The sequence below is a fragment of the Stegodyphus dumicola genome, chromosome 1, assembly GCF_044657685.1.
Source record: "Stegodyphus dumicola isolate Sdum_Otavi_A_Nest chromosome 1, ASM4465768v1".
NCBI classification, from domain to species: domain Eukaryota; kingdom Metazoa; phylum Arthropoda; class Arachnida; order Araneae; family Eresidae; genus Stegodyphus; species Stegodyphus dumicola.
In genome coordinates, this window is record NC_140768.1 from 3,555,286 (window position 1) to 3,577,708 (window position 22,423).

Here is a 22,423-nt window from a genome sequence, read left to right on the forward strand (position 1 = left end):
TCTAATTTGGAATTTGAAATTTGTTTTATTATTAATTTCGTAACACTTTAATGGATTTTTGAGTAAAAAACTGAACGATTTTAAAGCAGGCAATGGCAATGCTATACGGGAAAAAGGAAACATTTTTATCACCAGGGCACGAGACTGTGTATCAGAAATTCTAAAGATATGCTCATTTTAAAATTATTTTGTAATATTGCTATTAAATTGGATTTTATGGTTTAAGTGCAAAGAACATGATATTTAATAAATAAAGGTAACACACAAAACGTTAAAAAAAGTTTTTGGGCATAATATAAAATCTAAAAAATTTTTTTAAACAGAGGAAGACTAACTGTCATAATTCTGCAGATAGATGTTGAGGCTACAAAAGTGGGCTGAACGAATCACTGAATCGAATGTGAAATTCTATTCGATGAAACAGAAAAGATGTTTAAGCAGCAACCCATGGAATAGTAGTATTTATCATCATCCATGAGAGTGAAATTCAATTAAACAGTTTCAGTTCAGAAAGTTGTGTCTGGTGTTTTGAGAGAGGAAGAAAGTGTTGCTTGTGAATTTTTTGACTCATGGTAGTATAATAAATTCTGCAGTGTATTATAAATTTTAAATAAACTGCACTGTGCAGTCCAAAACAAAGAGCATGCTGAGAGATCATTTTGCTTCATTATAATGCTTGTCTGCACATGGTTAAAAGAACTCAAGATCTTCTCATGTCATTTCACTTGGAACACTTTGACCACCCTAGTGGCCAGTTCCTGCATTTGAAGAAGCATCTCAGTGGTATTCATCACATCAATGATGATGAGGTATAAACGACTGTGTTGCTGTTGGTGTCTAATCAGGTGGCAGAAAATCAGGTGAAGAGAGAATTTTAAAACTTCTTGTGCTATGCAATAAGTGCCTTAATATTGTTGGTAATTATGTAGAAAAATAGACTGATGTACTGGCTTTCATATAAAAATAAAATTAGTAAGATAATTCCATTTGTTTCTTTTCTTTTATTTCCAAACAGCTATTACTTTAAAAATATGCATCATACCATCAGGTTTACCATATAAGGTATCTCTCCTGCCTTCCTAGCGTGCCTTCGTGGTGTAGTGGTTCTGCATGCTGTGCTGGTATTCCAGAGGTGCGCGGTTCGATTCCCGGTGCAGGTGTTGCTAATTTTTCATCTTGCCTGCCTCCAAAAAATACCTAATGTCTCTACATGACACCCAAACTAAAAGGGTGTTGGGTGAAGATTCTCCACACCCAGAATTTGGCGATTGGGTCCCCTAAAAACCCCAGTTGCCCTTTAAAAGGGGGGTATATAAACAGGGTTGCCACGCTACCTGGAAAACCTGGAGAACCGGGAAAAGTCAGGGAATTCGAAAATTGACCAAAATATTCAGGGAAAAGTCAGGGAATTTAAGTATTTTTGTCAAAATCTGGAAAAGTCAGGGAAGTTCATACAACGATCCCGCCAAAAAAAGCGATTTTTGCACCGACGTCGGAAGAGGTAACTTTTTTGGCGAATTATGTATCACGTGAGTGTCATTCGGGTAGCTGGCATAGAGCCAATTTTCGCAGCTCCAATTTGATTGTCTTTTAGAAAGGCAAAGCAACTTTCCCGCAACTTTTGGTTTCCAGTATTCTCGAGAATCGCATGTGCAATGCATGAACTAAAGAAAGTACCTGTTCTCGTATAAAACAAAATGGGTTTAATCCTAGTATACGGTACCATGGAGGTTAGAATCAAAGAATATGTATTGTAAAGAAGGAAAACATCTCTGCAACAGACGTGGCTGTGGCTCCGTTCCATCATAGAGGGAAAACAGCTGTGCATGTCTGATATATCTGTTGCCAAAGCTCGAAACCGGTGTCGAAGTTCGAAGGTCACGTTATCAAGAGTTCATAAAATGAATATCGTTTAAAATTTCTTTAACTACTTGCGCTTAAAAAGACGTGCCACGCACGTCAACATGCTTTTGTCTCAAACCGCGAGCGACGTGAACACCACGTCGATAAGCATTTATCGCAAAAATGAAAATAACGTGGTGCACACGACGCCTAACAACGAGATTGTTTATTTCTCGAGTTACAGCTCTGGATTGCACTCGCAGATGCGGAGCGGCGTAAATGAGACACTTTACGGCTTGTTATATTGTAGCGCACGGCACCGCAACCGTGAAGTTTAGTCTTAGCGCAAGTGGTTAAACTCTAAAGGAAAAGAAAATATTTTTTGGCGCAAGTAAATTAATTCATGGATTAGTTATTTTCAGGGGGAAAAAAACTACGAAAATCCGTTTTTAAAATTATTGCGAAAAATCCAAGAAGAAACGTCCTTTGATAAAATGTTTCTTCTTGGATTTTTTCGCAATAATTTAAAAACGGATTTTCGTAGTTTTCTTTTTGTCAAAAAGCGTTTTTTAACACGTGTTTCTCAATTTCCTGTACACATCGCGGAGAGGGAAATTCTGGCCGCCAGGTTCCGTCGCCAAATCCCTTGGCAAATTTTCCCTCCGCATTCTAGCGGCGTAATAGCATTTTACTTGTATGGAACCTTTTCTTCTTTACATAGACGTTCTTTGGTTAGATAATAATGGGATTTGGCGACATCTTGATGCGCAGTAAACGGGTCATTTTGGTCTTGGCGACAATTTTCAAAATCGTGCCAAAGCCTTACCGTATACTAGAATTTTACCGCAAAATCTTTTTAAACCTTTTTTTTTTTTTTCTTTCTTTTTAATAAATACCTTGCCACTTTGCAGTAAAATAAAAAAATAGTAATCAGTCATCTAGGCTAGCCATGTAATATAACTATATTCCCTAAAATATCGTTGATTATTCTAATTCAATTTTTAAGTAATTATTTTTATGTTATTCATATAATTTAATGTTGCTTCTTCCCTCTTAATTTATTTATCATTAGTAAATAATATTTCCAAATTTCAGGAAATTTTCTCTGGCATAATCCTGAAATTAATTATAGCAGTATGATGACATACCATCACGAAATTTAATGCACATATTTTTTCCTTATGTATGCTGCAAAATAAATATAAAATACCTCAGTTTATTAAAATAGATTTCTTTCTTTCGTTTAGCTGCAGAATGTCTGCAAAAAAAGCCTTATTTTATTCCAGATTGGGAAGATTCTAATCTCAATCTTCAGTGGAGAAAACAACAACTATTATAATTATATTTGTGTTTTCAAGTGTTAAGGTGCCTTTTAAGAACATACCTCACGCAAATTAAATTTACCTAAAATCTAACTTAACTATTTAGCATTGTGATTTATAAGGACCGGATTAGCCTCGTGTTAAACTGGTGATGATCATGAGTAATAATTAAATAAAACATACATTTGTTATCCAATATATATATCTTAAATTTTATTAAGTTTCTTAAGTGGAAAACTAAACAAAATTATCAAACAAAGTATACCAAGAATAATTAAGAATAAATGTCCTCTGGGATTTATTGAATAATTAAGTGAATTTGCTACACAATACAAGTAATACCATAATTAATTTACCTCTTAGCACAGCCAACGTACATTACGCGGATAGACTGGAATTTTCTTGAAACACACCTGGAAAACCTGGAAAAGTCAGGGAATTTCATTCTCCTGTTTGAGTGGCAACCCTGTATAAAGTGTTTCTCCTGCCTTCCTAGTATGGTGTAGTGGTTTTGCATGCTGGGCCGGTATTCCAGAGGTCTGCGGTTCGATTCCCGGTGAAGACGTTGCTAATTTTTCATCTTGCCTGCCTCCAAAAACTACCTAATGTCTCTACAACCATTCACATCTCTAGTTAGATTTTGGGCCAACATTTATACTCAATGCCAAGTGATCTACTGTTAAACTATAAAGTACTTTCAATTTCTCCCCATTCTGTGTTTTTATAAAATTAATATAAGTAATGAAATTTAATACTGCCATTATTAACTTTCAATGATTAATCACTTTTTGTTTTTTACCTTGTTATCAAATTGCTGTTCCTGTATCTTTTTTCTGCAGTCTGCTTTAAAATTTTTGATCAAGATCGAGATGGCATTTTATCAGAAAATGAAGTTAAACATATGGTCAGTGCTCTTCTCTTTGTAAAGAATGAAAATAAAAATCAAAATAGAAATGAAATCATGGTAAGATAGTGTTCCTTGAATTACGTTTTTTGAATATGCATTGGATTTTTCTGTAAAATAATTAAAGTAAATGTTACATACATTATATATTAATTTTTGTATATCTCTAGACACTTTTATCAGTATCTGAAGTCACTGAAGTTGCAAATGAAATAATGGCCAATCATGACTCCTCACAGGTAAAACATTAATTTCTTTAATTTTTCATTTTCTTTATTTAACTATGAATAATATATTTGACATGAATGAATAATGGCTGGTTAAAATTTAAAAAAAAAAATTCTTCTGTATACTCTGAAGAGCCAAAACATTATGATCACATACTCAGCAAGGTGTTGCACGACATTTGGCGTGCAAAACAGCTGCAACTCTCTTTGGCATGGATGTCACAAGTTCTTGGTTGATGACTGGAGATAGATTGTACCAAATATCTAAACAGCGGTCATGCAAAGTCGAGATGTTCCAACATGATGGTGTTTAAGCTGTGGACTGCCGCCCCATGACATCCCAAATGTGCTCTGTGGGTTAAGTTCCGGCGAGTTAGGTGGCCAGGACATTAATTGGAATTCATCCTTATGCTCTTCGAACCACTCCAACACCATTCAGACCATATGACATGGAGCAGTGTCCTGCCGTAAGATTTCATTTCCAGATGGGAAGACAGATGCTGTGTAAAGGTGCAACTGATACCATTGATGTTCAGATAGTCCATAGCTATCATGGTCTGTTCTGCCACAACTAAGGGTCCCAGCCACCTATGAGAATGTCTCCCAAAGCATAATACTGCCACCACCAGCTTGTATGTAACCTGCTGTACAGGGGGGGGGATGATCAACTCTTCGTCTGGAAGACTGTTCAGCCTGGTATAACCATCAACGTGATGAATGAAAAATCATGATTCATCCGATGGGGCAACTGTCTTCTACTTATCCATTGTTCACAATTTCTATGTTCCCGTGCCCACTGTAGGCATAGTTGACAATGATGCTTGTTCAATAGTGGGACAGGTGTAGGATGTCTGCTGCCCAGTCCCATATCCATCAGTGTCCGCTGAACTGTGTGTTCCAAAACACTTGCACTTGGACCTCCATTGTATCGGGCTGTCAGCTGAGCGACTGTCTGGCACCGATTTGGCTGTACTATATAGGACAGTCTCCGACGTCTTCTTTCTTTGATGATGCATGTATGTCCAACACCTTAGCATCTACAACTGGTTTCATCATCATTTATGCATTTTGCGTAAATACTAACAGTGGCAGATTGTGAACAACCAACAAGTCGGGCAGTTTCGGAGTCTTCAGGCTATTACAACTTGCTCTCTATCAAGTTTGCCTAGATCAGCAGCCTTTCCCATCACTCAGAAAAGTTAAATGCAATAATGATTCCTTACCTTCTCCAGCAGCAATTAAATATCATTCCCACTTAATCACCTGCACTCCACGTCATTTCAGAAGATTCATTGAAAAATGTGGGAATGATTATAATGTTTTGACTCGTAAATGTATGTGTTTTTATAGCATTTTAAAGTCGTGTATTATTTTCATATTTTTTATACTTAATATAATTGCTAATGACAGAAGTACATTGTAAGCTGCATAGTAAACTTTATACTCATTTATTATGAATAGTAGTTGCATGAAGATTTTGAATAATGACTTTTCAGTGAAATGAGTGTCTTCTTTGCCAACTCTAACTCTGATGGACTTTTTTTTTTTTTTTTTTTTTTTTTTTTTTTTTTTTTTTAATGGGAAGAGACCTAGAGAAATTATCTGTTCATCAAAGCCTTATTTTTCATATTTATTTGTTTAACGTTAAAATCGCAGAAGCGATCTATAAAATTATTGAGCAAGATATGCTTTTAGCAATTGTGTACTGTAATAGTAACTATATTTCACTATTATAGTACACAATGTTATCATTAAAACAGGTTGCCATGCTGAATAATACAAATGCAAATTTTCTCATAGTAATAGACTTCAGAACTAAAGCATTGTATATGTAATTTATAGTGTATTTTTATGCTGTGTACATCAGAAATTATTAAGCTTTGATGTCATACTAGAACTTAATAAATACTCTGATATTTAATTGCTTTATATTGTATTTTTGTTTACTGCTGCCATTAATAAAAGATAAAATATAGACTATAAGATTTTATATAACATGAGCTTTGGGGTCCCAAATACCTACATTTCCATGCCACCCAAAGTTGTGCTAGATACTGAACTTGTAGTATGTAGGGTATTTAAGCTTAAACTCTCTGAGCGCCATGATCAGCTTTATCCAGTAATGAGATTTGGTGTTACTTTGTGTATATTAGCTTATAATTTAATATATATATTCTCTATTTCTTTAATAATATAAATAAGTATCGTCTTGAAGAATGAAAGTTTATGAAAATAGGGACTAAAATAAGTAATTATACAAATTTAGCTAATAAATTCTGTTTAAATACAGGTCTCCATGACTGATCCAAGGATCCATGCCACTGAGGGTTAATTTTAGTATGTCATGCATAAATGCACTATTTGAATTCTGCATTATAACATATCTCTTAAATTGTATTTTTAAGTATTTTTTATACATTTAGTAATTTAAAACCTTCTGTATTAGGCTGGAGCTTTAACTTTAGATGAATATCTATTCTGGACGGTTGGCAACAATCTTCCTTTAGAATTCATGAATGTCTTGTTTCAGGTAAAGTTTAATTGTGTTGTCATATCTGTATTTAAAAGTGATTAGGATATTTAATATAAAATCATGATAAGTCTATTTATTTATTTTAGGTTTGTCATGTTGTGTTTGGTTTACGGCCATATTCTAAAGAGGAGGAAGGCGAGATCATTAGGTACCAAACTTTTTGTCATTTTTAAACTTATAAAAATATTATATTTAATATTAATTATACTATATCAAAATATTCTATGTAATGTTATTAATATAGCAAAATGTTTTATTTAAATTCAACAAGAATTAAATTCCTGTCCTCAAAAGTATTTATTAAGCAGGTTGTCTGTATGAAATTCAGTTGTAAAGATTCTGAAACTATGCAAGAAAAAATACAGTTAAAAGTTATAGTTAAAAGTCCATAAACAGTGTAAACTGTAACTATGTTGTTGTAACTATGTTGTGTAAACTGCAAGTAGGATAACCAGATGTTAAAAATTAAATAGAATGCCCGTTTTTGGTTTATCGGTTAACTTATTAATTTAATAGATTTAATAGAAATCCAAGATGTGTATATTTTAAATTTTTAGTTTTGGCATATTTTGCCCCCCTCCCCCAAATTTCTTGCAGTTTGCCCTTGTGGTCCCCCCTTTTTTTCGCATCTGGTTTATTCCTAATTGAAAATGGGATGCATTTTAAGCATATTTCTGCGTTATATATATATAAAGCATGTTTCGGGATTTGTTTTCCAGAACATGCTTGAGAAGTGACGGAAAAGAAGTATTTTCCCCCCTGTGAGATTTTAGCATAAATTAAATTGCATATGAATGGTTTAAAATATTTTAAATCAAAGTATTGTTACACAATAACACATTAATTTTTTAAAAAGCCCTCCAAGTTCGGACAATTTTTGGTACTTTGATTATCCACACCCCATCCTAAAAATCATGAGTTGTATGGCGATTAATTTTTTGTCAAGCTATGGCCATTTTTTCAAAAATTATATCAAACAGCAACCAGTTAACAAAAAATATCCATAATAAAACACCCAACCTTTTTTTCTCCTGCTGTTCTCCCTATATACACAACAATCTCTTATACCTTAAGCACCAGAGCATTACACAACTTGGTGCTGAAAACACTGTTGATATCCTTATGTACACAGGGATCTGTTTTTGCTTAAAAAATATAAAATTGCACAAATGTGGCAGTGTGCTTGAATATCATTCCATAAACTTGCTTGTTTAAGTATAACTTCATGGAATGCAAATTTTTGCATTTTCTATTGTTGAACAAAATGGCATGCACCATTTGAAAGGAAAATACAAAGCTTTGTTTCATCAGTTGGCTTACTCTTCAGTCCCATTCTGATTCTTTACAAGGGGGAAAAAGTACTCGAGTGTAACAAAAACAAGCACTAATCAGAATAATGAACATCAGTTAAGAAGGTGAAAATTAGCTCTTGTCTGCTGCATTTGCACATGTGTGGTATGCCACACAAATACATTTTGGTGATGTCATTAGTTACCTATGTTGTTGACATTAATGTATTGCCTTGTGAATACTTTTCAGGAAATGTGAGTAATCAGAAAGAAATGGATTTTCATATTGCACTAATATTTCTCTCAGAAAATATTTCATAATTTTTATGTGAAAATAGTTTTTCAAAATGCTTGACTTTAAATTAAAATTTCAGATTAACCCATGCATTGGAATAATCAATCAAGTTTATTAATGTATTTTTAATAACAGGTCTTGGATTGAAAGAGAAGAAAGGAGAGGCATGCAAATAGGACAGTTTTGGTATTTAATTGCTAGTGATTGGTGGATATCATGGAATGAATACGTAGACTTTCAGGTTCTTCTTCTTATTTTTTTTTTATTGGAGAAAGAATTCATAAAAATTTGTATTTATTTTCTGAATGTAATTGTAATGATCAATTATTAATCTTTTAACTAGTGGAGTTATAAAAAGGTTGCATAATTAATCGCATGTATGTACTGTTCTCTTAATTGTAAAAAGAAAGTAGTTTTAGCACAATTGAAATAAAACTGCACACTAGAAAGTAGATATGCATTGAATGGATCCCAAAGTAAGATTAATAGTTTTGGAGCTATAGAATAAAGAAAGGAACTTTTTTTTTTTTTTTTTTTTTTTTTTTTAAGTAAATGGTAGTGATTTTGTTCTTTCAATAAAAATTTTTCTTATTGTAGCATGTCCAGTGTACTTTTAACCTGTGGTCTTTAAATACAATTTGCTATTCATTTGTATATGAAATTTTTGTATCGTTGTTTTAAGTGTCAAAACTGCCAGTTTTCCTCTTTTTTTTTTTTTTTTTTTTTTTTTGTAACATTTCTTAATCTATTTGTATGTCCTGAATCATCTGGTTTTTAATTTTTAGCCTTTACCAATGAAAATATTTCCCAGCGTTAAATTTAATTTATTGAAACTTAGTCCTGCAAATTCCATCTGCCCCTACCCCTAGTGATTTTCATTATAATTTTCCTCTGAAATTTTATTTGATTTTATGAATCTTACTTTACTGTGGACATTTATAGAATTTCATTTGAAGATTCAGCCCAATGTTTAATTAGTTAATATTGGTAATTAATTTTTTGTACTTCAATATATGGTACACTATTAAGTTTATTTACACAGTAGTTTGTACATTAATTGTTAATTTTATTTTCATCGCGTTTAAAAGTACTTTGATAAATTAATCCTTTGAGTGCTAACTGCTTGAAGCACTTCGCTCGAAAGATAAAGGAGATGTAATTTTGGATTTATTTTTCACTGTTTGAAAGATTTTCCTCTCCTGATTACAGTAAAAATCAAAATACTGCAGAACAAAATAATGAACCGAATATGTCCAAAATAAAAATTATAGGTTTTTTTTTTTTTTTTTTTTTCTTTTAATATTACTTGAAGTGTACCTTTTATTTATCAAGCAATAGTATGACCAAAGCTTCAACGTCAAAACCTACACAGCAGAATTGAAAAGGATATTGATTCACTTGAAAATATCAATTTAGATAATTCTAAATTGATACAGAAATATTCAGCATTTGAAGTGAAAGTAATTTTTTAATATGTATAAATATGTTATAGATAGATGATGGAGAATTTTCCAGTGTAAAGTCAATCATGGATATTTTATGGCTTTTATTTGAAATGTGTTTGATTAAATATGCACATAGTAATCATATTGATTTGAAGCAGGATGCCAAGATATTAGAAGAGAAGAATTTAAAGGTTAAAAGCAACTAAAGGGTTCTTAATTTTCTCATTAAAGGGCATTGTTATCTAATTATTTTATTGACTGTTAAGGTTGTTAGTCTTAGAAATATGGGCATGCGGAAGACCAAATTTGGAATTTGTTTTATTGTCGATTTCATATTTTGTAAAACGTTAACGAATTTTTGAGAAACAAACTCAACGATTTAAAAGCGAGCAATGGCAACACTCTATGGGGGAAAGCTTTTTATCTCCAGCGTGCGAAACTGTGTATCGGGAATCCTAAAGATATGTCATTCTAAAATTATTTTGCGACATTGCTATTGAACTGAATTTTTTGGTTTAAGTGCAAAGAGCATGTTATATAATAAATAAAGGTAACCCACAAAACGTTAAAAAAACGCCCCTTTAGACGTAATTTAAAATCTGAAACCTTTTTTTTTTTCTTTTTTTTTTTTTTTTTTTTTTATGTTTTTAGGTTATGTATTTAAAGAAATGCAAAAGTTTTAATATTCTTTCATGAAAATTGTATAATATATTTTTCAGGGAACTGTTTCGAGTGGTTGTTGTACACCTACCTACCCTTCCGGCAGCCTTAAGCGAAACAGCAAGATGCAACGTCGAGTTGATGGAAGTGTGGCACAGATGGATGATGGAAGTTCAAATGTTATTTTATCAAGTGTAACAAATGTGGGAGATGATGTTACATCAACATTATCTGAAAGTATTAGTAATATTTTTAATTCATTGAATGCGGATGGTAGCACAAATGCATTTCCAAATAAAAATTTCACAGAACAGTATGGAAATGGATTGTCAGTAAAGAAAACTTCTAATTTACAAGTAAGAATTATTGCCACATGGTTTATTATTTGTCAAAATTATATGTTTCCAAATTGAGCTGAAAAATAAAAATGTGAATAGTGTTTCAGGGAAAAGTAATTTTTTACTTATTAAAAGTAATATGTGTTAATTATATATATATATGTGTGTATTAATTTTTAATATTCTATATTTAAAATTATTTAGAAGTTAATATTGAGTAAAAATAGTTTTATATTAGAGATACAAAAAACTGTTTATCTTTTAAAGCATGGAATAGTCTGAGGTGGCAGATGTGCTGCTTATAAATTTCTGATTTTTTTAATAACAATTAAAAGATTTAATTTTGCTGTCAGCAGGAAAATAACTTTTTAAGAAATGTATATTATCTCAATCTTCTTTTTTTGGTTTATATACAGCTCCTTCAGATGGAAGATGTGTTCTGAATAAATGAGTTAATTCATTACCTGAAAATTATTTGCCATACTTTTCAATGCAGATGCAAAATGGACTGCTTTTAAACCTTGTGAAATGTTGGTTGTATTCATTTCTGATTTTACAAGTTTTCCTTCATTTGCTGACTTCGAATACTTTTTTTTTTTAATTAAAAAATCTGATAGATCTCTGCTGTTAAAAGAATGATTGCTTTTTCATGGTTATAGTATCACTGGTGAAATTATAAAAGAATTGAAACTAAAAGGAATTTTAAGTAATGATTCATATTGATCACCTCATAATATAAATATACTTCTTTGCAAATATTTTTGTTTGAATATCAAAAGCACAAATAAATCTGTAACATGATTTTAATTCTGTAATGGATGTGCTTATATGTACACATTAAATAGAAAATTTAATAAGATTAATTTCAAAACTTCAGTTTCTTTCTCCCACTTTTATATTTACATTCATATTCTATTTATTTCTATTCATATCTGTTATTCATATTCTATTTATTTCTTTATTTCTATTCATATCTGTTATTCATATTCTATTTATTTCTTTATTTCTATTCATATCTGTTATTCATATTCTATTTATTTCTTTATTTCTATTCATATCTGTTATTCATATTCTATTTATTATAAATCTGTGGTTTTTAATGCTATTTCCAACTCATTTTCAAATACTTTCTGCTCTTCAAAAAATATAAAAGTGTGATGAGGCATTAATGTTCTTTAACTATGTATTTATTTCCAGATATAAGAAACACAAAAATACTTAGAATTTTGTTACTGGGAAAATAATTAAAGGAGAATTTAATAGTAGCTTCTTAGAGTATTATTTTTTTATTAATGGCAAATTTGGGATATCTTATCCTGTTTCAGGTTATGCTGGAAATATTTTCTTTTAATGATTATGAATTTCATAGCAGGATTATATATTTAAGACTTGACTGTGTCATTGCTTAATGAAGGCATTATTAAAAAGATGGTTTTTCAAAATATTAAAAAAAAGTAAAAATTTTAAATTATCTTCTTTTATATAAAATTTATTGAAAAGAAATATAATCATTATTCTACCTTTTTAGCCTCCTGAGCTTGCAAAGACACCAAATCATTCACCAAATGTGCATAGGAGGAATCTACCTCATGTCCCGCAACGCCCGACATCAATTGACAACACTTCGCTTATTGTACCTAATACTTTAAAGGTAATGAATAAAAAATATTGCATTTAAATTATATTAAGATTGCTATTTTTAAAACTAAATTTTTGTGCGAATTTGATGTTTGGATATGCAATCCAACATGTTCACAGTGTAAAAGCGTGTGTGGATTGTAGCAAACTTATTTTATTAGTTTATATAAAATTTATACCTGAAACAGACAAAAAAGTTAATAAATTTGTGAGAGGATTAAAATTCTATATGTAATGTAGTAAAGTGGAAAATAACAAATCATAATAGTAACAAAAGGTGAAGATTTAATAGGGGCTGTAGTTAACAGAGTAGTAAAAAGTGTGTGCAGATAAAGATAAGAAACTTGATTTGAATGTTAAAATTTAATTCTGCTTAGTATATGATTACACGTTATGTAAAATTCCAGTGAATTTAGTAATTTTATATGTTAAAGTTGTGAATGTTTCTATTCTAGCAGCTGTGTGTCTTTTTGGTACAAGATACTTTTGAATAGCTTAGTTACCAAAGACAATAATGTTGGAATTGTAACACATGAATTGCAATCCCAGTTTTAGTGTACAGAATGAACAAAACTGAGAGTCTAATTGAACTGGGAAACTGAAAAGGGCTCTTGAAATTTTAAAGTGTAGTCAACTCTTTAAGATAATATTGGCCATCTTGACTATTCCTCATAGTCATTTTTAATATATGAATAGTTTTGTCCTAGTTACATGTAAAATTTATAGATTTTACTTTCAAATATTAATTTGGTAGTACTTAGTTCTTTCTCATTAAAAAAAAAAAAAAAAAAAAAAAAACTTTATACTTTTTGTTGTTTTAAAATTATTTTTGTTAATAGGAAAATTCTGTTGATTTAAAAGAAAAAAATGCAGTTTTCCAGTTTCATACATTGTAAAGAGTTGATTTTCTGGAGCAGAGCAGTTACTATGCAATAGAACTACCTTTCTATTTAGCTGACATTTCACAGTATGCAGAAACCATTCTCAAAAAATGCTTTGGTCATCTGTTCTTTTTTATTAAATCAGTATAATAGAGTGAGACCATTTAAATTTACACTTTCAAAAGTGCCATCTACTAATACTTAATGTTAAGCAAATAAAGTGCACCATTAAAGAAGTGAGTGGACCAAATTTGTAAAACATTTGAAAAATGGTAGTCAAGTAATTGACATTTTGACACCTAGATGCAAACAAGAACATAAAGAAAAATAGTTGGGAAATCCTGAGCTGATCCAGAAAGTAAATACTGTTTGCACGTATGTCCCATGCATCTGGCAGCATGAAGGTCACACATGGTAGGTCACACATGTTCAACTTGAGAACAAATTAGCCTAGCTATTTTGCATGTTTGCATTAACATTTGAATTCATTGTCTGTCAGTAATCACATTTAAAACAATTGATTGGACCACCAGCTGGCAAATAGGAGCTAATATAAAATTTTTTGAATGTGAGAAATGTTTGTCCTTGTGAAATTTATCTTCAGACAAGTGAAGTTCTGTGTATTTGCCGTGAATTTCCCCACTAAAAATTGTTGACAGATGACGATGAGGTCTAAAAAATAGTTGAAGATTGGTTAATTCAAGAAACCACAGACTTTCTTTGCTGTTGGTCATCATGATCTCATGGAACAGTGAGACACTTATTTCTGTCGATAAGATGATTATGTGTATTATGTGTAGAGTATTATTTGAAATCATATATGAAATTTTTCCAAGTTCATGCTCAGTTATGTCTCAGTTGCTGAGATAACTAAATTATAGTTTGGAATATAGTTGAACAATGAAACTGCTGTTCATACATACATAAATGTCCTGCTGTAGAATTTCATTTTATCAAGGAAAGGAAATTACATGTAGTGACAGTCTAATGAGTTTACACCAAAAGAACATTTAAGTGTACATTCTGTAGAAATAATTTGTAAATTAAAGGAGAATTTTAATTTGCTGGAATTTTTTAAACATGTGCATACCAAGGGGAGGGGAAATTGATTAGGGCGATTTTCTTTTTAATTACTGAAAAGCAACATAATATATTTAACCTCTGACTGTGTGCCTTTTTAAAATTTTTATGGTAATTGTAAGATTAAAATGTCTTACTTCTTCAGTTTTCAAAATCTAAGATTTTATTTAAGATCTGTTAAATGTACTGTAGCTGTCTGTATGAAGAACTTATTTTTTATTTTAGATATGTATGTGTGTGTATACTCATAGAACAACAACAGCAAAAAAAGGGGGAGTTCAAACACATATATAATTGATGTAGATAAAACTGAAGTGTAAAACTTTTCAAATTCTGAAGTGAAGAATTTTTTTTTCATTTGTAACAATCTTCATGGCTTATAAATGAACATCTATTTATTTCTAGGTAATCTTTCTAACTGGAGAAGGTGGCAGACTACGAAAGAATCCGCCTTTGATGAGAAGCAGAGATTACGAATTAGTTCCTGAAGCAGTATGGCGAGCCCTTTCACAGTGGTATGGTGGATCTCCCCCATTACCAAGGCAGGTCAGTGAACTTTTGATCTTTCTGGATCACGTATTTCAAAGATAATCAAGAAATAATTTTTCATTATATATTTTTTTAATTATATTTTTTTGTTTTACATAATTTTATTTAGCTTAAGCGTACAGTATGGTATAAAAATTATTGTACTGGGATACATACAAAAAGAAAAATTTTCAATTGAATATTATTTTTTAAAATTTCACACTTTAATTCTTTTTGAATAAATAACCATATAATTAAGATGCAATAACACGCCGAACAAATATTAATTTAGAAGTCAAACAACAAAAATCAGCGTTATATTTTCAAATTTTCACAGGACTAGTTTCAATGGTTTTACGGAACCATCATACTCAGCTGCAAAAGCGCAAATGAACAAGATAAAATATAATGATTAGATAGGATAAAAAAGCCTGGACAGAAGATAAGCCACTGGCACCATCTGTTGATGAAACCAGAACTAAAACATAATTTCTTTAAAGGCTGAAGGCAAAGATGGATTGGAATTAGGGTCGTTAACTAGAACAGAAAGATTTTTTTGAATGTGAAATGTCTCTAGAAAATCCAGTTCACCAATGGAAGATGTTTTATTTAATAATTTTGGCAGCAGAAAAATTGAAAGTGTGATTTTCAGACCAACAATTTTGGGCAACAAGAGACTTCTGTGTTTTTTAGTCCAAAGGGATTTGAATCCCGAAGGACTATTAGTTTCGTTTTGGCATTTTGCGTCGGACGGATAAATGTCAGTTCACTTTTCAAACTGTTGCCATAAAATGTTAAGAGTCCTGCATTATATTTGAAGAAATTAAATAATGAAAATCTGCGTAAATGTATGTATATTTCTCACATTGTCATAAAATAACGGTACATAGAGTCATCGAATTTTGAATAACGTAATCCTCCAACGAATATGAGCATGTGGAAGACCAAATTTGAAATTTGAAATTTGTTTTATGATCGATTTCCTATTTTTTAAAACTTTGACGAATTTTTGATTAACAAACTCAAGGATTTCAAAGCGAGCAATGGCAACGTTGTGCAGAAAAAACATTTTTATCTCCAGCGCGTGAGTCTCTGTATCGGAAATTCTAAAGATATGCTCGTTTTAAAACTATTTTGCGATATTGCTGTTGCACTGGATCTTATGGTTTAAGTGCGAGGAACATGATATTTAATAAAGAAAGGTAACACACAAAATGTTAAAAAACGCCCCTTTGGACGTAATTTAAAATCTGAAACATTTCAGTTTTTTTTTTTTTTTTTTTCCCCTAACATATGCCTCATATTTCTTAACACGAAATTTTAAGGCTCTCTTACTCTGGCCAGTGTAAATTAAACCACACTGGCAAGGAATCCTGTAAATAGCCCAGGAATTCATATCCGGAATGGGGACCTTGATTATGAAACTCAGAATTTTATTAATGGGAGAATAAACAACTTGAAAGTTAAATTTCTGCAAAATGCGTGCAACTTTATAGCTAATTGATGGAAAGAAGAAAATGACAACAGAATTTTTATAATCTCCTAAAACTAGAGTGTGCCTTTTGGTGTGTTGAAATGAGAATTTTTTAACTGCTTGATTAATAATGTTGGTTGAAAATCCTCTTAATAGCTGTTGCTTTTAAATAATCTAGTTCTTCATCAAGGGATAGTCAAAAAACATCTTCCATTGGTGAACTGGATTTTCTAGAGGCATTTCACATTCAAAAAAATCTTTCTGTTCTAGTTAACGATGCCAATTCCAATCCAGCCTTTAAAGAAATTATGTTTTAGTTCTGGTTCCATCAACAAATGGTGCCAGTGGCTTATCTTCTGTCCAGGCTTTCTTATCTTATCTAATCATTATATCTTATCTTGTTCATTTGCACTTTTGCAGCTGAGGATGATGGTTCGGTAAAACCATCGAAACTAGTCCTGTGAAAATTTGAAAATATTACGCTGATTTTTGTTGTTTGACTTCTAAATTAAATAACCATATATCGACATTATGGTAATCATGTAGTATGCAATCCACCACTTTTAGGCAGTTGTTTACTTCTTAGATGATGCCACTGAATGCTATTTTTAAGTTCAAACATACAATAAAATGGCAAGAAACAAAAATAACTAAAACAAATAATTTTAGACCGTCATTCTAAAAAACAAATACTTTAAAGCTATAGATTGCATACTAAATGATTATGAAAAGTATATTCTTTTTACTTATTTATCACCCATTTTTCATAATTTTTTTTAAGTATTTCTAACCGAAAGGAACAAAAATATTTGAATTACCATGTAATTATTTTCTCTGGTGAGCCTCTTTAATTTGAAAAATATATCTCAAAATTGGTATGCATTTTATGGCCTAAAGATAGGTAATAAATATACTCTGAATTTATAACAGGATTTAAGAAATGACTGATTGTTTCAGGGTGTGTTATGATTAATGCAACCACCTTTGTGCATTTGGGCAATTTTTCACATGAAAAAGGTAAAAGTTACTGAATTAGTGCAAGTTCGGGGTTTTTGTAACTTTTTAAAAAAAACTGCCAAATTGTAGAACTTTATCTTAAGCTGGCAGACATTATCAGTGTATGAAAAGAAAGCATACATTAGCAGTTTGAAATACAAATTTTAATTATTAAGTAAAGATAATATGATGCATTAAAAAAATAAAATATTTAGATTCTTTACCAAATCTTTATGTAATTTTTTGTGATATTCTTCTCTTAAAGTATATAGCAGTCTGCTTAAATAAAATGTTGGAGAATTCCAGAGACTGTGCTTTGCGCAAACCTTGGCAACACTGGCTATCTACCAAACACATCTCTTCATTTTTCCTATAGAAATTTTGCTGCAAAATTCTGTATTTCTGCTGAATTTTTGGTAAATCTCATAATGGTATATTTTAAAATTAAGGCAAAGTATATCATGACTTATAAAAAGTCATTGGAGCTTGCAATATAAAAAAGAGTGCATCTGAAAAGAGCAACAATGCTTGACTGAAGATTGTAATGAGCATGGTTGCCTGAAGAATGATTATGAACATGATTGTGATTTTATTGCATTCTGAATATTTGGCAACTACCACTGAATTGGTTGTGATAATAAATAAGCATGAGTTTTAGAAGCATGTGCCTGGGTGAGAAATTTTTTTTAAAAAAGGGACCAATTTTAAAAGATTTGTTAAAAATGTGATATATGTGATGTATTGTATAAGAGCAAATGTGATAGTTTTTGAAGATAATATCAGTAATAGTTCACATATGCAACAAGGAGTTCATATATAATATGATATGCATATAATATGATTCACATATAATATGCAGTAAGGATGAGATGATTTATTACAGTGTCAAGACAAGTGAAATGAACTGAATGCTTTTATAATAAATATAAATTATAATAATAATTAAACTGTAATTTATTCTCTAAAAATCCGCTTGAAAATTTTGTATGCATCTTATCACTGAAAGATATGACACAGATTCATTATTCGAACATTTCTAAGGTATTTGTGAGGTAATGTTTTTTAAACTATACAAAATTTAATTCTTGAGAGAGTAAAAAGTTGCTTAATTGTTAAAACAATATTTTTAATTACTGTGCTGCAGTCTTATGCATATTGCATTTTTATATTTTCGATTAAATTTCAGGGCTTAGGACTAATTAGTGTAAAATATAAAGAAGATAAACTTGTCAGTTTAAAATTTAAAATTAGATAAGTTCAAATTTGTATTGATCTCAGATGTATAATACAACTTATGTGTATCAAAGGCTTCCACAGCTCTGTGTTTAAATTGTAGAAGGTTTTTTTTATGAAACCAGCTTCATTATAAGATTGAATTGTGCCTAATTTTGTAATTTTATATACTTTAATCCTCTGAGTTATATGGCTTTTTAGATCTGGTTTGGAAGTCCTGTGTTTAAAAAGTTAATATTGATTAAATTTTTATGATTACTTATTTTAATCTCTTTTCATAAAATTACATTCATTAAAATAATATTTACATTATTAACGATAATAAGAAAGCAAAATATTTAAAATTATAATGTAATATATATTTAAAAAAAGATCAAATAAAAGTGGTCATGCCACTTCAATTAAATCTCGAAGCATGCATGAAGTTAATATATCTAATGGTTTCTATAATGATGTAATTTCTTTAATATACCAATTTTCGATTTCCAAGATTTCATATTAATCTGTTTGGTAATAATTTATGGTAATTTTTTTAAATTATTATTTTACCATATGGAAAAAAAAACTTTTCCCCCCACTTTCTGTCCCATTAAATTGGCTTTAAAAATCTCTGAATATTTTTATGCCATTAATTTTTTAGGAGGTAGTATTTTTTTAGGTTTGTAGTATTAGTAAGTTTGTCTTGCCATTACTGTATATTTTAGAATTATTGTTATGCATACTGTACTGACTTCTGAATTAGTATGCATACTGTATTTTAATATTTTAAAGTGGATGTTATGTTAGCTAGTATTATTCAAGAAGCTAAATATGCTTATGCATTTATTTATCTAGTGCATATGCTTAAATGCTGAGTGCAGATACTTGAAAAAATTAAATAAGTTTAATATAAGAGCAAACTTTTCTAATATGTATTTTTGTTGCATAGGTAATTCTCCCTAGGAATGGTATACCTGAATTAGATTTATATCTAGTGACTTTAAAGTTGTACAGGCATCAACCAAATCCTGCTCGTCAAGTTGCTAATCCCTGGACTGGTGCAGTTAGCAATGTGGCATCATCTTATGGTAAGAAAACAATAAAGTTTAAAAAAAATTTTTTTTTTTTTTTTTTTTCTGAAATAGCATTAAAAAGAGCTTCAAATTGAATTCATAGAAGAAATAGTATAAGAATGATTTTGAATAAATGAATATTAGAATGGATGAATATATTTAAAAGGCTGGTGGCCCAGTGACTAGCGCATCGCGCAGCAGTAACATAGGTCCAGGGTTCGAACCCTGGGTTGGGTAAGGTCGATTCAGCCTTTCATCCCTTGATATCCATCCCTTGGGTCGATAAAATGAGTACCAAGTTTGCTTGGGAGTACACAGTGGAAGTCCTGCGACAAGCTGACCACTTGTTCAGGGCATATGCTTACGCACCCCGGGGCCCACGGTCAAGAAAGCAGATTTCGGGGTGCTGCAGGCCTTGGCCCATTATGGCTGTTGTGCGAGTGAGTTTAGTTTCGAATATATTTAAATGCTTTAGTGCAGATGTCTTAATACAATATTTTTTGTATTCTTCTTTCCAAACTTCAAGCATAAGAAATTGTGATAGTTTCTCCAGCACTGAAAATTCTGATCTTGAAAAGGAGGGGGAGGGGGAGAAAACTTTATTGTATCGATAAAAAATTGTATCGATAAAAAATTGTATCGATAATTAGTATTTGGTAATTTTTATCCTTTACCCATGGATTAGCCCCAAGGATCTGGATAAAAAATGTATTTATTTTTTGTAATACAAGATAAAATGTATTTTACACTGGTGTTTAAAATTTACGCATAGTAAGTAGAGTTGTATATTCTAAATGACAGCCAAAAGGCAGGACAGAAATGTGTTTTAGAAAGATTGTCAATTTTATGTTAAACTTTATTTGTTGAAACTATGTCAAAATCATGTTTCTTATTGTATTAAATGTCTTATAATTATCAAAACTGCAAAAAAAAATATTATTTTATCAAGAAAAGTGCAAATAAACATAGTTATTTAAGTCCGCAATAAAAACTATATTAAAATAGTTTTATAATTCATAGAATAGAAATCTGTATCTAAAATGCAATTTCAAAATACTGGAAACTGTATATTATATTTTTCAAAATTTCAAATGTAGGTGGTAATCCTCCTGTTTATATGAGTAATATTCCTGCAGTGCATAAAAGATATCTAGCATATCTTGCATCTTTTAGTCGTCTGGCTTCTCTTCGTTACGTATTTGAGTTCATTTGTATGCGACTTCGTTTACGTCTGGAAGAGACTCGGCTATGGCTTTATAAAGATGATGTAAGTATTATATATATTTTTGTTATTAATCACATCTCTTAACTAATTAATTAATTTTGTTTAATATAAAAATATGGTTCACAAGCCTTTGTTATCAGCACTGTTTGACAAGTAATTCAGGTAAAAAAATACCAGACTAAAATTTTAAATTAAGCTTTAATTGGAATAAATAAATGAGATTACATTGCATTGCAGTAGTTGCTAAACATTGCATGTTTAATGGTGATTTTGAATTACTGTAATGTTAAAGTAAATAAATGTATGTGTGTTGAAAATCGTGGTTTCTAAACATTGAAGACTTCATAGGATAGAAAACTGTATCTAAAAAAAATTTTTTTTTTTTTTTTTTTTTTTTTTTAAGAGTAACCTCACACTATTAGAAGAAGAAAACTGTACTTTAGAAGAATTAAATATAGAAGACAATGAACAAATTTTGATAGAAGGTAAGCTTTCATTTGTTTCTGAATTTATTACCCCAGAAGTGAATTAACTATGTTTACTGGTCATATGGACGATTTCTAAAAATGAAATCTTTTTTAGTTCGTAACAAAGATCAGACTTGGCCTGAAGAAATGTCCAATGTGATGAATGCAAAATGGGATCAAAAAAGTCAAGGTTAGTCTTTTTTCTGATATTTTCCTAACTGCTTTATTAATTAGTAAAAATTCAGATTTAAAAAAAAAATCTCCAAAATTTTAGGTCCTACTGAAAAAGGTGCTACTGGTCTAAACAATTTGGGTAATACATGCTTCATGAATGCTGCTCTTCAGTGTGTTAGTAATACACGGCCATTGACACTTTATTTCAATTCTAACAGACACCTCTATGAGCTTAACAGGTTAGTGTACATTCAGCTTTCTATTTTCCTTTAAAATAAAAGGATAATCTTTGCTTTCATATTTAATGTATTTTATTTATAATGCAAAGATAAACGTAGGCTGATTGAAAAGTTTAAAAAACTTAAACTTTAGTCAGAACTGGATGAATGCTCAAGCCCAACATTTCGTTTTCCAAGCTGAATACTTAAAAGTGAATGGTACATTCTACAGCAATTTTTGAATGATTCTAAAACATTTTAAAGACTGTTTTGTGATCTAACTTTTAGGATTGCAGCTGTCGCATTTTTTTCATTTCCTAATCTGAATAGAATTTTCACATCTTTCCAGTTTTTTTTCCAGCTTTTCCCAGGGTCACGCGGAAATAAGTTCCCATGAAAGGTATTGTAATGCTGTCCCAACTAATTCAGACAGCGCTGCTATTGCCACAGCAGCAACATGCAGCTGAATAGTGCATTACTGTGGGGGAGGGGGACTGTTTCTTGAGCAAATCTGGGATATCTTCCATGTGAATATATGTTTCCAAGAATTTTTCATAGTAATCACTGTTTTATATCTGCTCATTGATTTGGCAGTGTTGCCA

At 30.7% G+C, this 22,423-nt stretch overlaps 1 protein-coding gene across 2 annotated transcripts in view; it reads left to right on the top strand.

Annotated features, from left to right (window-relative positions):
• Usp32 (Ubiquitin specific protease 32) overlaps positions 1 to 22,423 on the top strand; it is a 112,977-nt gene that overhangs the window by 29,504 nt on the left and 61,050 nt on the right. For both annotated transcript variants that reach the window (XM_035363080.2, XM_085812313.1), the window contains exons 8-20: positions 4,004 to 4,128; positions 4,239 to 4,307; positions 6,742 to 6,825; positions 6,915 to 6,976; positions 8,548 to 8,653; positions 10,577 to 10,873; positions 12,384 to 12,506; positions 14,860 to 15,000; positions 19,614 to 19,752; positions 20,835 to 21,004; positions 21,366 to 21,447; positions 21,545 to 21,619; positions 21,704 to 21,842. In XM_035363080.2, coding sequence (XP_035218971.1) covers positions 4,004 to 4,128; positions 4,239 to 4,307; positions 6,742 to 6,825; positions 6,915 to 6,976; positions 8,548 to 8,653; positions 10,577 to 10,873; positions 12,384 to 12,506; positions 14,860 to 15,000; positions 19,614 to 19,752; positions 20,835 to 21,004; positions 21,366 to 21,447; positions 21,545 to 21,619; positions 21,704 to 21,842 — 1,612 coding nt within the window. The remainder of the gene's footprint in view (positions 1 to 4,003; positions 4,129 to 4,238; positions 4,308 to 6,741; positions 6,826 to 6,914; positions 6,977 to 8,547; positions 8,654 to 10,576; positions 10,874 to 12,383; positions 12,507 to 14,859; positions 15,001 to 19,613; positions 19,753 to 20,834; positions 21,005 to 21,365; positions 21,448 to 21,544; positions 21,620 to 21,703; positions 21,843 to 22,423) is intronic.